Genomic DNA, 14,547 nt, shown 5'->3' on the forward strand with positions numbered 1-14,547 from the left:
TCAGGTTCATTAATTTCCATCGGACTACTCTGAGTAGAACCCAGTTGGATACCACCCTGGGCTGATGGCAGTGGGAACACAAGAAGCTGCCTTATACAGAGTCGGACAAATGGTCCATCTAGCTCAGTATTGCCAACACTGACGGGCAGTGGCTCTCTGGTTTTTTTGGACAGGAGTCTCTCCCAGCTCTACCTGGCAATGGCTGAGATTGCATGGCTTCTGCATGCCATTTGGTTACAGCACTCCCCTTTCTGATTTACGACTCCCAAGACAATTACCCTACTCACAAACAACAGAGGTGTTTTTTCTACTTACAAAATTTCTGGGCAAGGACTTTGGCATTAAAACTGGCAAATGGCTGGCTGACGTCCCCAAAGCAGCCTGCAGCAAGAGAGCAAAGGACCACTGACTTCCTCTTAGGGGGGTGAGAGGTCCTGTGGCAACACAGCTCCCATCAGCATAGCCGAGGGATGAAGGGAGCCGGAGTTGGAAGACACCTGACAGACCACAGGCTCCCCACCCCCTGCCTTGGAGGTTGCTAAAAGGAAGCTGAGCGCAGACGCCTCTTGCGGATGCTTATGCCTTGCAGGATAGCACTAGATCCAAGAACAAACTCTGAGATTATTCTCCCATCCTTCTACATTTAGGTAATTTTAGACTGGAGGAACTTACTTCAAGATATGGTAAGGCAGCCCTGCTGAGCGGGCCCTTAGATCCCTTCCCCCAGAGTCCTGCCCGGATGGCACCAATGCACACCCTTGTGCAAAATACTAAGAGATAAGGAGCTCTATCCAAGCCCAGTGTGGCCAGCAAACTCCTCCAAGGTCTCAGGCAGAGATTCTCCCCAGCCCTGCCAGAGACTGAAGCAGCAACCTTTGTCTCTATATGCAAAAGCACATGCTCTACAGCTGGGCTGTGGCCTCTCCCAAACAGGTGTCACAGCACATGTGCAAACATTGCACATAGCAGAAGAATTTAAGCACTCATCAATCGTTTGGACTGACACTTCTGATAGGCGCTAGTGAGATGAGGCAGGACTTCCTTTTTCCCAGCAAGGGTCCTGCCATTCAGTTCTATGGCTAGGTAGAGAGACAGAATCATAGCATGAATGGGATCACCTGGCTCACACCCAAACAGGCCTTCAACTCACAAGGAATTAAATGGAACCTGTGGTGGCTCTGAGCCTTCTGGACTGCCTTGGGCAACAACTGACACCACCAGCCCCCCTTGTCCCCATGCATAGAAAATGAATAACCCTCAAGTGCCATGCACCTGCTCCTCTGGAACAGGGGTGCATTCATGGGGTCTTGTTTGCACACGCACCCTAGTGCCATCCTGACAGTACAATGCGCCATTGTCAGTGGTGGGCTTGAGGAAGCCAAGCAACCAACATGCCCCTGTATCTTTGTTCGTGAAAATCACTCAAGAGCCATTTGAAGTGCGCACACGCACATACACACCTTTCTGAAAAATGCAGGAGATGGAAAGTTCCACCTAGCAAAACTTAAGAAACGGGTGGGATTCACACCGAGACACAACTGCTGAGCACACAGATGAAGGAACTGACCTGTAAGGAGAATTTTTGCCTCTGACCCTTTAAAATCTCCCCCACCCCTGTAGGAGAAGTGGAACGAAGCCGCCTGTGTTCACACATGAGATACATGAGAATGAGATGCTGTTGCCAGACAAAAAGAAGAATGAAAAGCTAACCAGGCTTGTACTGTGGGCAGAATTGCAAGCTTGCCGTTAACCCTTTTCTGTTTCTTTAAAAACAAAATGGAACTTGAATTGCAAAAAATATATATGAATTGCAAAAAATATATATGAATACCCCCACATACAAATAAACATCCATTTGTGAAGTAAAACAAAACCAAACACACCACCCATATCCCTGGAATAAGTTGAGCCACTGTGCCCTTTCCTGCCCACTCCGCAAACTAGGGACAGTGCAGTCACAAGAGAGAGACAATCTCTCCTCATAAAAAATTATGATTACAACCTTGGCAAAGGGAGGAGGATCAAAGGTGGACCCCAGAAGGCAGAGGGGCTCCAGTGAACCCAGAGTATCCAGACATGGCGGAGAAAGGAAGCACCATGGCACCACCTAGAGGCGTGATGAAGCAGTGCAGCCCTTGTGGGTCCTATGGGGAAACACAGAAAAGGGGCAAAGGGAGATCAGGGCCTCGCCTGCACTATAAGATTTAAAACAGTACCGTTCCACTTTTAACTGCCATGGTTTCCCCTCCCAAGAATCCTGGGAGTTGTAGTTTGCTCAGGGTCCTGAAAGTTGTTAGGAGGCCACCCCGTCACAGAGCTGTAATTCCCGGAGTTCCCGGGACTGCAGCTCTAGCAAGGCCTCTTGACAACTCTCATTACCTTAAACAAACTTTAGATCCTAGAATTCTTTGTGGGGGTGGGGAGCCATGGCTGTTCAAAATGGTGCGATATTGTTTTAAATGCAGAGGGGTGGATGGGGCCTGGGAAACCGGAGGGCAGAGCCTTAGAATTTGACACACTGACCTAGCATGCTCATCCCAGAGGAACAGGAAACAGCATGGCCACTGTTCCAACCAAGTAGAAAATAAAGCCATAGTGCTTCTATGCTTTGGTATGCATCAACCTGCCCCCCCCCTCCCCGCAGCTGCCCCCCTGCAAACCATACGGCAAGCTTCCCTCACAATGCGAGTTATAGTCTGAAACTCCTGGAGGGCACCAGGTTGGGGAAGGCTGCCATTGACCATCGTCTTCTACAAAAACTGATCAAATCATAAACGAAACCAAAAACCAACTCGCTGTGCCTCCCCCCACCCCCCGGCCGCCTTTTGTTAAATCTCTAACCATCACTGGCTTTTCCTTTCCTATGCAAACTCTTGTCCCACCGCTGCGCTACCCTAGACAGAGGGACAGAAGTCATGGAGAAGACCAGGGGCTGTTTCACAGCTTCATTTGTCCTGACTGGATTCTCATAAAGATGTCCTCGTTCAACGGGAGGTAGCGGCACTGCCGGGGCTCCAGGAAATAAAGCTTGTCCTTCACCACATTGACATCATATCCCTCCTTACGCAGGTCCATTTTCTGGAACTTGAAGGTACCTGAGAGTAGATGATGGGAGGCAGGAAGAAGAAGAAAAAAGGAAAAGTGGTTAAGGGGTGTTGTCCTTGTGAAATTCTCCTCAGCTCTTAATTGTAAAGGGAAAACGAAAATTTACGGTAATGAAATTTATGCCTAGGGGCACAGGAAGGAAACTGCCTTTTACTGAACCAGCTCAGCATGGTCCACACTGATTCACGGGGGCTTTCTGGGGCTTCTGGCAGGGATGCGAATGCTCTGCCACTGAGCCAGGAGCAGTACCCTTGCTGCCAGGTACAGAGCTAATCTGACACCAGGACAAGCCCTACTGAGACAGCTACCTCTAGCAGCAGGTGATGGGTGTGTGGAGAACAGGTGTGACGTTTTGGAGGAAATTCTGTGCCCCTCCAGATTGGTGCTTTTGGGGGGCAGGTTGTGTGTTGTTCTGCAGCATGTCATGGGCCAGTGTTTTGACCCTGCATAAAACACCTTCCTATGTTCCTATGCCTGGAGGCAAACTTGCACATACTGATGCAAACAAGCAGATGTTTTCCAAGCCAAAAAATGTACAAAGATGTCTATTTATGGTAAGTGAGATCACATGGATGAGGCCCTTCTCGGAGTACCATCAACAGGCGAACAAGCCATGTTTTTGCACATGGGCTTCAAAAGCTTGACTCCTGCCAACACTCCAATCTTTTCAGTGCCAAGTCAAAGCATTTCTACTTACTTTGGCTTTTAAATCTGCTTTTACAGACTCTCTCTATCTCTCTTTCTTTTAATCTGGTATTTTATTTAATTCCTAATTTGTTGCCTCTCTGTTTTAGCGTTGTGTGAAGGATATTATTGTTAGTATTATATTAAACAAGATAAATAAATGAAATAGTAAGTACATTGCAATGCACTGCAATATATTATATTACATTCTCCAGACTTGTCCTTCATATTGTGTTGTTGAATTATCATAATTTGTCAGAAAATTTAGAAATTTTCTTCCTTCAAACCATGACCTAGGTTCAGCTGACACAAGTCATATTGTGTCTCATTTGTTAGAAATTGTATTAAATAAATGCATTTCTGCTGAAGTACATTCCAGAAAAGTATTAACTGCTCACATGTGGAGCAGACAAGAGTCTCCTTTTCTGTAGGTGCAATTTACTTACAGACGGATTTCACACTGATGTGGCTTCTGAAAAACGTTGCAGGAAAAACTCCACATTTCACAATCAGATTAAAGCCTCTTACGTATCTCTGTCAAGGAGACTCACTTGTCTTGTGCACTTCCGAAAGCAGACGCAGGAAAACAGGTCGGGCATAAGCAGGCAGCGCCTTCTTCATTTCCTCTGCAAAGCTCTCCAAGTCACAGGACTGGTCTGGATCCACAACTGCTGCCATCCCAGCCTTCCCTTCAGAACCTAGAACACAAAAAAACACACACTGAGGTTTCTAGAGCTACTCTCATAGAGTTTCTAGAGCCCTCTCCTCTCCTGTGGCTTCCAGCAACTTGTGTTCAGAACCATTGCTGCCTCTGACCATGGAGGCAAAGCAGAGCCATTGCAAAGCAGCAGGCCCTCTCCTCATCTTCCCACCCACGTTGGTGGCATCACGGCCTCCTGGGGAGCAAGTTCCAGAGTTTAATTTTGTGCTGTGTAAAGAAGTACTTTCTTTTGTTGTTGTTTAGTCATTCAGTCGTGTCCGACTCTTCGTGACCCCATGGACCAGAGCACGCCAGGCACTCCTGTCTTCCACTGCCTCCCGCAGTTTGGTCAAACTCATGTTCGTAGCTTCGAGAACACTGTCCAACCATCTCGTCCTCTGTCGTCCCCTTCTCCTACTGCCCTCCATCTTTCCCAACTTCAGGGTCTTTTCCAGGGAGTCTTCTCTTCTCATGAGGTGGCCAAAGTCTTGGAGCCTCAGCTTCACGATCTGTGCTTCCAGTGAACACTCAGGGCTGATTTCCTTCAGAATGGATAGGTTTGATCTTCTTGCAGTCCATGGGACTCTCAAGAGTCTCCTCCAGCACCACAATTCAAAATACTTTCTTTTATCCACCCTCAATATCCCAATGTTCAGCTTCATTGGCTGTTCACAGTGGAAAACTGTTAGCTGTTATCCTGGTGGAAACTGTTAAGAGTTCCATTACTGGGCAGAAGCACAGCCAAAAGTGGGCGGGGCCACAGCCACACACAGAGACACACCTTAATACCAGAGGTGGACTTTGGTAATCTTTGGTAGTTTGGCACCCTGAGTGAGGCCAAAAAGTTTTGCTCCCTCAGCTCAGCACCCTGTGTGGCATAACTGCCTGACCAGCCTAAATCCAGTGCTGCTTAAAGCTATTTCACATGGAAGCAGATACATATATTTAATTCCTGTTAACTATGCTCATGTTTCACCTTCTGTTTTATCTAATATGCTTTTCTATTTTATTTTTTACGAAGCTAAAACAAGAAAGAAAGAAAAAGTTATCCCAAATCCTTTATCTGTCCTGAGTGTGCAAAAGGCAAAAATAATTCAGTAACCTCAGCAGAAGTAGGCAAATAAACTGAACTGCAAATCTCTGACTTATAGCTGACTCCCGAATGCAACTGCATTACGAAAACTGAATGCATACAAAATTCTGCATTGCTGCAAGGAACACAAGTCCACTGAGGAATCACATCTCGCACGGCATTGTTCTGCCTGCAGAGGAAGAAGCTGAAATCTCATACTTTGCACAACATCAAATCATTTTCCTGTTCCCATGGCTTACACTTTTAATTTTAAGTAATAAATCAGTTAAAACATGAAGGCACAGTCTAAAATCCATGCTTATGCAAGGAAGATAAATAATTCAAGTAGAAAGTAAAGGTGGTGTGAGAATTTGAGTAGAAATGCATGCCCCCCCCCCGCTGGAGTTCTTGTGAGAAAAATCAAGACGGGCATAACTCACGACTGGTTCCTTCCCTGCCTCAATTCTCGTCACACATACCTTGCTGCCTGCTATCCCACCCTGTCCTGAACAGAAGAAAAAAAACTATTTTAATTGTCAATAAAGGTAAAGGTACCCCTGACCGTTAGGTCTAGTCATGGACGACTCTGGGGTTGCGGTGCTCATCTCGCTCTATAGGCTGAGGGAGGAACATTTGCCCACAGACAGCTTTCCCAGGTCATGGCCAGCATGACTAAGCCACTTCTGGTAAACCAGAGCAGCGCACGGAAACGCCGTTTACCTTCCCGCCGCAGCAGTACCTATTTATCTACTTGCACTTTGACGTGCTTTCGAACTGCTAGGTTGGCAGGAGGAGGGACTGAGCAACGGGAGCTCACCCCGTCGTGGGGTTTCGAACCGCTGACCTTCCAATATTGGGCAATAAATAGCAGCAACTCCTTCAAAATGGTTCTTTCCACAATTGTTTGAAGATGACTCTGAACAAGTGTGCCTGCACCATCTAATTAAAGCACTATCACACCAGTTTAAACAGTCATGGCTTCTCCCAAAGAATCCTAGGAGTTATGGGTTGTTAAGAGATCCTTATTCCCCTTCACATTGCCACAGTTCCTAGAAATTCCCCACAGAGGGGAATGGGGGCTGCCTAACAACATTCAGGAGTTCCCAGGATGCTTTTTTGCAGCTATGGGGTTGGGGTGGGGACTAGTCAGGGCTTTTGCCCTGGGTGACGCTTCCAGAGGGTCACCATTGGGCATCCCAGCCTGTGTGTGTGTGTGTGTGTGCGCACGCACACACACACACACACACACACACACACACACACAAATGCACATTTGGGGATGCCAAGCTGGGTCTTGGGTCTTGGGCCTGGGTGAAATAAAGTCTAATTTCACCCCAGCTTTGGGGAAGCCCACAACTCTTTAAAGTGGTATGATACTGCTGTAAATGTAGGGTGTGGATGTGTCCATAGTGACTATCAGGACCTTTTTAGACCAGGGACCACAAGGGCTGATCTACAGCACCACCAGCGAAAATGCTCCATCTCTCATAGCTGCCCATTGTATCGCCAGAGCAAATGGGGAAGAGGTGATCCCTGAGGCAGTCTGCTCGTAGGCTAGGAAGGGCTTTAAAGGTTTGCACCAGCACTTCCAAATAAATTTAAAAGTAGGGACCACAGACCTCTATTTAAGCAAGGACCGCACTGCCATTCCCCCTTTTTCTAAGCCACGCTGTTCCATCAATCCAAAATATCACAGCATGAAATCTTCTAGTTGACAAGTGGCTGCGGGAGTTTGATTCATCCACAAATTATTTTACCACTAGCCAGGGGTAGGTTGAAGACATTCCCATGAAATTCATGAGGTTGAAGGCATTCCCTGAAATATATTGGGCCCAGAACATTTAGCAGAGGGATAGAACTCTTCTGGCTTGCCAGGTGTTGTTAGACTACAAATCCCATCATTCTTGACTATTAGCCGTGCTGGTCAGAGATTATGAGAGCCCAAAAGCATCTGGGAAGGCTGCATGTTCCTTGTCCCTGGTTTGGAGCTGTAAAGATTATAACAAAACACCACATTGAATATCTGGGGCTGGAAACAAACAGGACTGTGATCCTCACAGCACCAAGACTGGTATACGCAGACTTACAGCTTGTGGGATCAACTTTAGCTTTCTAAAAGTGTCTCAAAGCCACTGGGATCCAGTTGCTTGAAGGAATGGAGCCAGACGTACCATTGTCAGCTCAGGAGGAAGCCTACTGTACTGTAAGCCATGTACTGAGATGACTCCACATCACTCCCCTTAATAGCCAACACAGGCAGTGAGTGCCAATAGTTATGGAACCAAAATGGTGCCAATGAAAAACGAATCAAATTGGTAGCTCTGGTGCTACCAATTATCTACAGCACTATATGAGCCATTCATCCAACCGGGCTCTCTGTAAAACTACAAATCTGCACCAGAGTGCCCACATGTTTGGGATTCTAACAGGCTAAATAAAGGGGATGGGGTGGAGTTTTTACTTGGTGCTATTTTAAACAGCTTGGAGTCAGAAACTCTTGCTGATCTGCCTCAAACAGTCCAGTGAACTACCAGTCTATAGTAATCAACTTTCTGCCCTGCAGGAAAAGGGAAGGGCAACATTGGAGGAGAACCCAGAAAAGCTTGCCAGCCATTACCTGGAACTTCCACCCCGTAGACCACGACGTCTGTCATGTTTAGGATGCGACTGAGCATCCCCTCCACCTCCGTCGTGGAGACGTTCTCACCCTTCCAGCGGAAAGTGTCTCCTGTGCGGTCCCGGAAGAACATGTAGCCCAACTCGTCCATGATCAGCACATCACCTAAAGGGAAGCATTGGGGGGGGGGGTTGGGGAGAGAGAAAAGGACCTCACAGTAAGATGAGAGTGTGGTCCTTTGCCACCTACGCCTTTATCACTACAGCACCCAACAGTTATTATTGGAAGAAGAAGAAGAAGAAGAAGAAGAAGAAGAAGAAGAAGAAGAAGAAGAAGAAGAAGAAGAAGAAGAGGAGGAGGAAGAAGTTTTTCCCAGTCCAGGACTCAAGGCATGCTTACACAGATAAAATAGATCAAGCTAAAAACACAGAAAAGAGAATCGTTAAAATGTAACTAGATCCTAATGGGAATAAAATAGTATATAAAAATGCCTTAAAAACACAGACAGTAGCAATAAAATCAACACGGCACCAGCCCTTTCCTCAAAAGCCATCAATTCCCAAAGGGCTGTTGGAATAGGAAGGTCTTCACTTGCCGGCAGAAGCACAGCAAGGAGGGAGCCAGTCTGGCTTCTCTAGGGAGGGAGTTCCAGAGTCTGGGAGCAGCCACCACTGAGAAGGCCCTCTCCCATGTCCCCACCAAGGGTGCCTGTGAGGGTGACAGGACTGAGGGAAGGGCCTCTCTTGAAGATCTCAAAAACCAGGCAGGTCCGTATGAGTGAATACAGTCTTTCAGCTAGCCTGGGTCTAACCTGTGTGGGACTTTATATGTCATAACCAGCAATTTGAATGGTGCCTGGAAGCAGACTGGTAGCCAATGGAACTGTTGGAACAAGGAAGTCACTTCCAGGTAATTTTTAAAAAACACTCTTTCTATTTCCAATATTCAGAGGTGAGTGTTGTTGCTTATAAAACCTAAAGAACACCATCCATAAGGTATCAACAGGCTCTTTTGGGGGGGGCAATGAACAGATGACCCTTCCACCCCAAAAAACAGTCCAACGAGGACTGAGTGTGTTTCATGCCACATCGGTGGTGGATACAAGCGAAACCAGGACGGAGGGAGAAAGGATTGGAGGAGTAGGAGCTCTTCACACTGCAATGTTTTGTTGCAGGCCCCCTTGCAAAATCCAAGCGCGTTCTGATCCTTTGTTCTTGTCCATGGAAGGGAAAAAAAGTGTTGGCCCATGATGGCCAAACTGGGGCACTTATCCCCAACTTGGTGCTCACCAGATACCTGTATGTTTCCGTGTATAAGACGCCCCCATATATAAGACAATCCCTATTTTTCTGAACCCAAATTAAGAAATCAGTATTTTAAACATCAAACAGAACAACTCTGAGCTTTTCGTGGGGAGATTGCCCAAAGTTGTACACGGAAGAATACAGTATTTCTTTGGCTACAATTCCTGCTGTCCCTGACCATCTGGCCAGGATGATGGAGGCTGATGGGAGCTGCCTATTCTTTAAAAAATAATAATCCTGCCTTGGGTTATTTCCTCCTATTTGTCAATTGTTCTACACTTCTTTAATAATTTTTGAAAGAAATAAAATGTATGGAAAGCACCAAGTTCAGAAGGCTTAATGGAGAACACAATGGCCAACTGAACGGAAAAGTCAATGGATTCCACTGGCAATTTGGTGAAGACAATGTCCCAATATCCTGATTCAGTATAAGGCAGCTCCTGGTGCTATGGGGGGGGGGGAGGATGTGGCTTGGCGGCAGAGCACCTGCTTTGCATGCAGAAGGTCCCAGATTCAATCCTTGGCACCTCCAGGCAGGGCTGCAAGAGACCCTGGGAAGTCAGTGCCAGTAAGTGCGGGCAGATGGGTTGGTGTTAGGCAGGCAAATGGTCTTACTACCTGGAAGAAGGTGAGGAGGAGGGCCTCACCTGTGAGATAGGCACAGTCGCCTTGGGTGAAGACATCGCGGGCAACCTTCTTATTGTTGGCCTCATTGTTCAAGTAGCCATCAAAGCGCTGCAAAGGATCGCTCTGGACAATGCGCCCAACCAGCTGGCCTGGCTCTCCTGTGGGCAGAGAGGGACACCTTACATGGCCGCCATGTATTGTAATAGCAATGCAAGAGGAGGCAGAAGAGGCATTTGGCAGAGCAGCAATGTCACGAGAAAGGGCACATGCGTTCCCTGAGTTTTGCTCCACAGTATCTTCCAGCTGCACTCCAAAGCACTGGACCGAGATGACAGGGACAAATGATTAAGCTGCAGGGGTAGGCAAAATAAGTTCTCATATCCCACATTTCTTCCATTCTGGATCCCAGGCAGTCATCTATCCATGCACTGACCAGCCCCCAGTGGCCTCATGAAAAAATATATTTTCCTTCTATTTATAATAAGAACAACTAAGTGTCTTGTTTCCCCTTAAAGATTAACAGAAGCTTTCATGCATGAGGTGAGTAAACTTTTATTTATACCCCGCCCTCCCTGGCCAAGACCAGGCTCAGGGCAGCTAACATCCCATATCAAATACATTAAAACACAATCAAACAATTAATTAAAATACAACTTAAAAATTGGAATCAGGATAAAATTAAATGATTGCCCATGAATTACAACCATAGGGGTAGGGAACCTCAAGTATTCATCAGGGCCAGCTATCTATGAAGGATTAACATCACTTGGCAAAACTCTCTGAGCACAATATCCCCTTCTCATGTTTTCCCTGCACAACTTCTGTCTTCACACAGCTCAGAAAATCCCACTTTTACTTTTTAACTTGATGAACTGCAATTTCTCCAGGTACAGACGACCCATTGCTCGGTGTATTTTGGGGCTGGCTATGACATATGCAGATTACTCTAGCCATTTCCTTCTCTATGGTCTGCATCCTTTCTCTAGGAATAAACTCTTATCAGTTTAACCTCTCCCTTTACAAATAGTATAGTATTGGTTTTATATCCATTTATTTTCTCTCCCCCCCTCCCCACTAAATTGCATTAGGGAGGCAATCGTAACTGGAAATGTAGGAAAAATAACAGACCATGGCAAATCTCAGGGAGTAAAGCATGAGACTCTTAATCTCAGGGTCATGAGTTTGAGCCCCACGTTGGGCAAAAAGATTACTGGGTGGTGGTGGGGGGTTGGACTAGATGACCCTTGTTCTCCCTCCCAACTCTACAATTCTATGGTTCTATGAAAAGGGCTGTATTTGATCCTTTCCCTCATACTTCGGTCAAAATTAAAATGATTCCATCACCACATTGGGAGCTGGGAGAAAAGAGGGACGACCTAAGAACATTATTTTGATTAGAGCCACAAAGATCTGTACTGGGCATGTGGGCTCATACACAAACAAACAGTCATCAGAAGTGCTGGAAACATCTTTCTTTAAAAGGATTCCCAAGCTTTGAATTAAGCTCAGTTGATGAGTAGATGACTCAACTAACAGCAAAATCCTCTGTATGTTCACTCAGAATTAAGACATAAAATCATGACAGATTAAAACAAGGTATTTATTCATATAACGCCTTAAAGCTGTTAAAGCTCCAGCTGCTTAAATATAAAAGTACTTTGTTGATATCACTCATTGTTCCCCAGAAAGAATGTAGTGCCTAGATTGGACTATCTTCATTTATAAAGTTCATCAATGCCTGGCCAACTGTAAGGCACTCAAGAGCTAATTTGGCCGGGGGGGGGGGGGGGACAGGTTTCCCTCTTCCTGTGTGGTGCTAGACTGCCCTCTAGTGTAAAGGTGGACAAACTTCAGACTAAATTGTATGTCTATATATAACGTATTTTCCCGTGTATAAGACGCCCCCTATTTTTTGGGACACAAATTTAAGAAAACTGGGGGGGGGGGGGTGTTTGCCTAAACCCTTGCCGCAGCAACCAATCACCCACCCTATTTCCGCACCAGCAGCCAATCCAAAGCAACACTTGACGCAGCCACCAATCAGCAACAAAATCACCGCTGACAAGCTCCTACTCGCAGATGCAACCAATCACCCGCCCCGCCCCCCTATCCGCTTTAAGGTTTCCTTTAAAAATAAATAAATAAATCACCATACTTATTATATGAAATAAAGTAAACCATTCTCCCCCTAAACTTAAGATAACTTCAAATGTTATTTTCACTACTACTGTGTGTGCATTTTAACGAGCATTTCAGTCCAGCGTCTGCATTCCTGTACCAGTTATTTGGCCGGAGACCTACACTGCAAAATCCAGAAGATTTGGAAGGATGTCTGCATCTGCTCTGCACTCCAAGGCAAAGGGGGCAGCAGAAAGGCCAGAGCTGCTGGGAGCCCATTGGGGTTCTGCTTGGATTTTACAAGGGAGAGGATCCAGCTGCTAGCAGTGACCCAGTAGAGGACTAGAAAGAAGAGGCAGTGTCTATGCAAGTCTCCCAGGCCTCATCTGAACCTTTGCTGGGTTTTGAGGTCCCTCATCTCCTGCTGCAGAACCCCCTGGCTCTGCTCCCTCTCAAGCTTCCATGCCACATGGATGTTAGCAACACAGTGCCCAGCCCTCTCCCTCCTATTCTCATTCAAGGATTCCCCAGCTGCTCTCCACCCTACCCAGCCTCACCTGGTTTGCACCGTATACAGAGCCCGTCAGGTCCCCGGATCAGCTCCATAGTTTCCTCATTCACTCGGACTAGGTTGATGGGGTAAATGTTGGGAAGGATCCTGCTATTGAAGCCACAAGCCCCCAGCTGCAGAGGAGAAAATTTTGGAGGTTACCACGGAAGCAAAGGGATAAGGGGCAGGAGGTCTGGGGCCCAGGGCCAAAAGCCAGGGCTCAGGCACTCTGGGCAAACACCTAGCAATACCTTCAGCAAGAAGGTGGCCCTTACCTTGTTGTCAAAGTTGCCCACACTGCAGTTGCATTCGGTGGCTCCGTAAAACTCAGCTATCTGGGGGATGCCGAAGCGCTCAGTGAACTCCTTCCAGATGGAAGCCCGCAGGCCATTGCCCAAAGCCATCCGGACCCGGTGCTTCCTCTCTACCTCTTGAGATGGCTGGTTCAACAAGTACCGACAAATCTCCCCAATATACTGTACGATCTGATGGCAGCAATAGAGGAAGAAGAAGTAGTCAGGAACAAAATGAGATGCATGGCACGAGGTACCTACATTTGGCAGCTATACAGTCTTCTACCTTTCTCATGAGAAGAGAAGACTCCCTGGAAAAGACCCTGATGTTGGGAAAGATTGAGGGCACAAGGAGAAGGGGACAACAAAGGACGAGATGATTGGACAGTGTTCTCGAAGCAACCAACATGAGTCTGACCAAACTGCGGGAAGCAGTGCAAGACAGGAGTGCCTGGCGTGCTATGGTCTATGGGGTCACAAAGAGTCGGACACGACTAAACAACTAAACAACAACAACCTTTGAAATGATAGCCTTGATTCTCACGTGGGCCCCTGACAAATCTGTACCCTGTCCCTCCTCTCAAAGAGTTAATGTTTTAGTTCATGTCTCTCCCACCTTTTTAGGCACCGGATGTTAAATGAAATGTATTCAGCTCTGGAAATAAGACTTGGAGAAGGCAACCCCTTAAAAGTCCATCGATCATTTAATCCACACAAAGCCTAGTTTAAGAGGAATGTTTTCATCTGGAGCCTATAAATATGTAATGAAGGTTCCTGGAGAGCCTTCCACAAAAGGGCCCTGTTCTTGTGCTGCCACCTTCCAGCCTTGGAATTCTTTGTCTGCATGAGATGAAAAATCTCCAACTCGCCATCCACCTTACAGGTTCTTGGTGTTCCAGCTACTGAGTCAATCCCCTGACTCTTAAGGTGCTTTGAAAATGTGCTGCTATGTGTTTGCCTTTGGGAGGAATTTGTTGCTTTGTCTGGTGTTTTTCTGTTTGTTATATAAAAATACACACACATGCATTTATTATGGTGTTTATGAGATGATGATGAGGAGGAGGAGGAGGTTGGAAGGCCATCTGTCAGGCATTCTTTAGCTGTGAAACCTGCATTGCAGGGGATAGAACTAGATAACCCTTGGGGGTCCCTTCCAAGTCTACAATACGATGGATCTCCTCTTTGGCCCACCCGCACAGTCATGGTCTCGGCCCTGCCTCACCGTACAGTTGTATTTCACACAGTCTTCCCAGAAGTTAGAAGCTGAGAATTTCTTCCTGATCACGACCGTCATCCCATGCAGGAGGCATTGGCCAACCCCAACAATGTTACCTAGAAGGGAAGAATTGAGAGGGAAACCCAGTTTAGCCAGCAGGAAATCTGGAACTAAAATGGTGACTGGCCAGTTTATGAGAAGCAAGACTTTGCTGTTCTCAGTTTGGCTCAGACCCAATCTACACAAGACCCCAGGATGTGA

At 46.6% G+C, this 14,547-nt stretch overlaps 1 protein-coding gene across 1 annotated transcript in view; it reads right to left on the reverse strand.

The window, feature by feature from the left end:
- Positions 1-1,804: 1,804 nt before the first annotated feature.
- SLC27A4 (solute carrier family 27 member 4) overlaps positions 1,805-14,547 on the reverse strand; it is a 31,228-nt gene continuing 18,485 nt past the window's right edge. The window contains exons 8-14 of the mRNA XM_035133358.3: positions 14,293-14,402; positions 13,053-13,262; positions 12,785-12,911; positions 10,130-10,267; positions 8,179-8,343; positions 4,341-4,487; positions 1,805-3,095 (exon numbers count right to left, since the gene is read on the reverse strand). Of these exons, the coding sequence (XP_034989249.2) occupies positions 2,938-3,095; positions 4,341-4,487; positions 8,179-8,343; positions 10,130-10,267; positions 12,785-12,911; positions 13,053-13,262; positions 14,293-14,402 (1,055 nt within the window). The 3' untranslated portion in view covers positions 1,805-2,937. The remainder of the gene's footprint in view (positions 3,096-4,340; positions 4,488-8,178; positions 8,344-10,129; positions 10,268-12,784; positions 12,912-13,052; positions 13,263-14,292; positions 14,403-14,547) is intronic.

The sequence above is a fragment of the Zootoca vivipara genome, chromosome Z2 (assembly GCF_965207765.1).
Source record: "Zootoca vivipara chromosome Z2, rZooViv2.hap1.1, whole genome shotgun sequence".
NCBI lineage: Eukaryota > Metazoa > Chordata > Lepidosauria > Squamata > Lacertidae > Zootoca > Zootoca vivipara.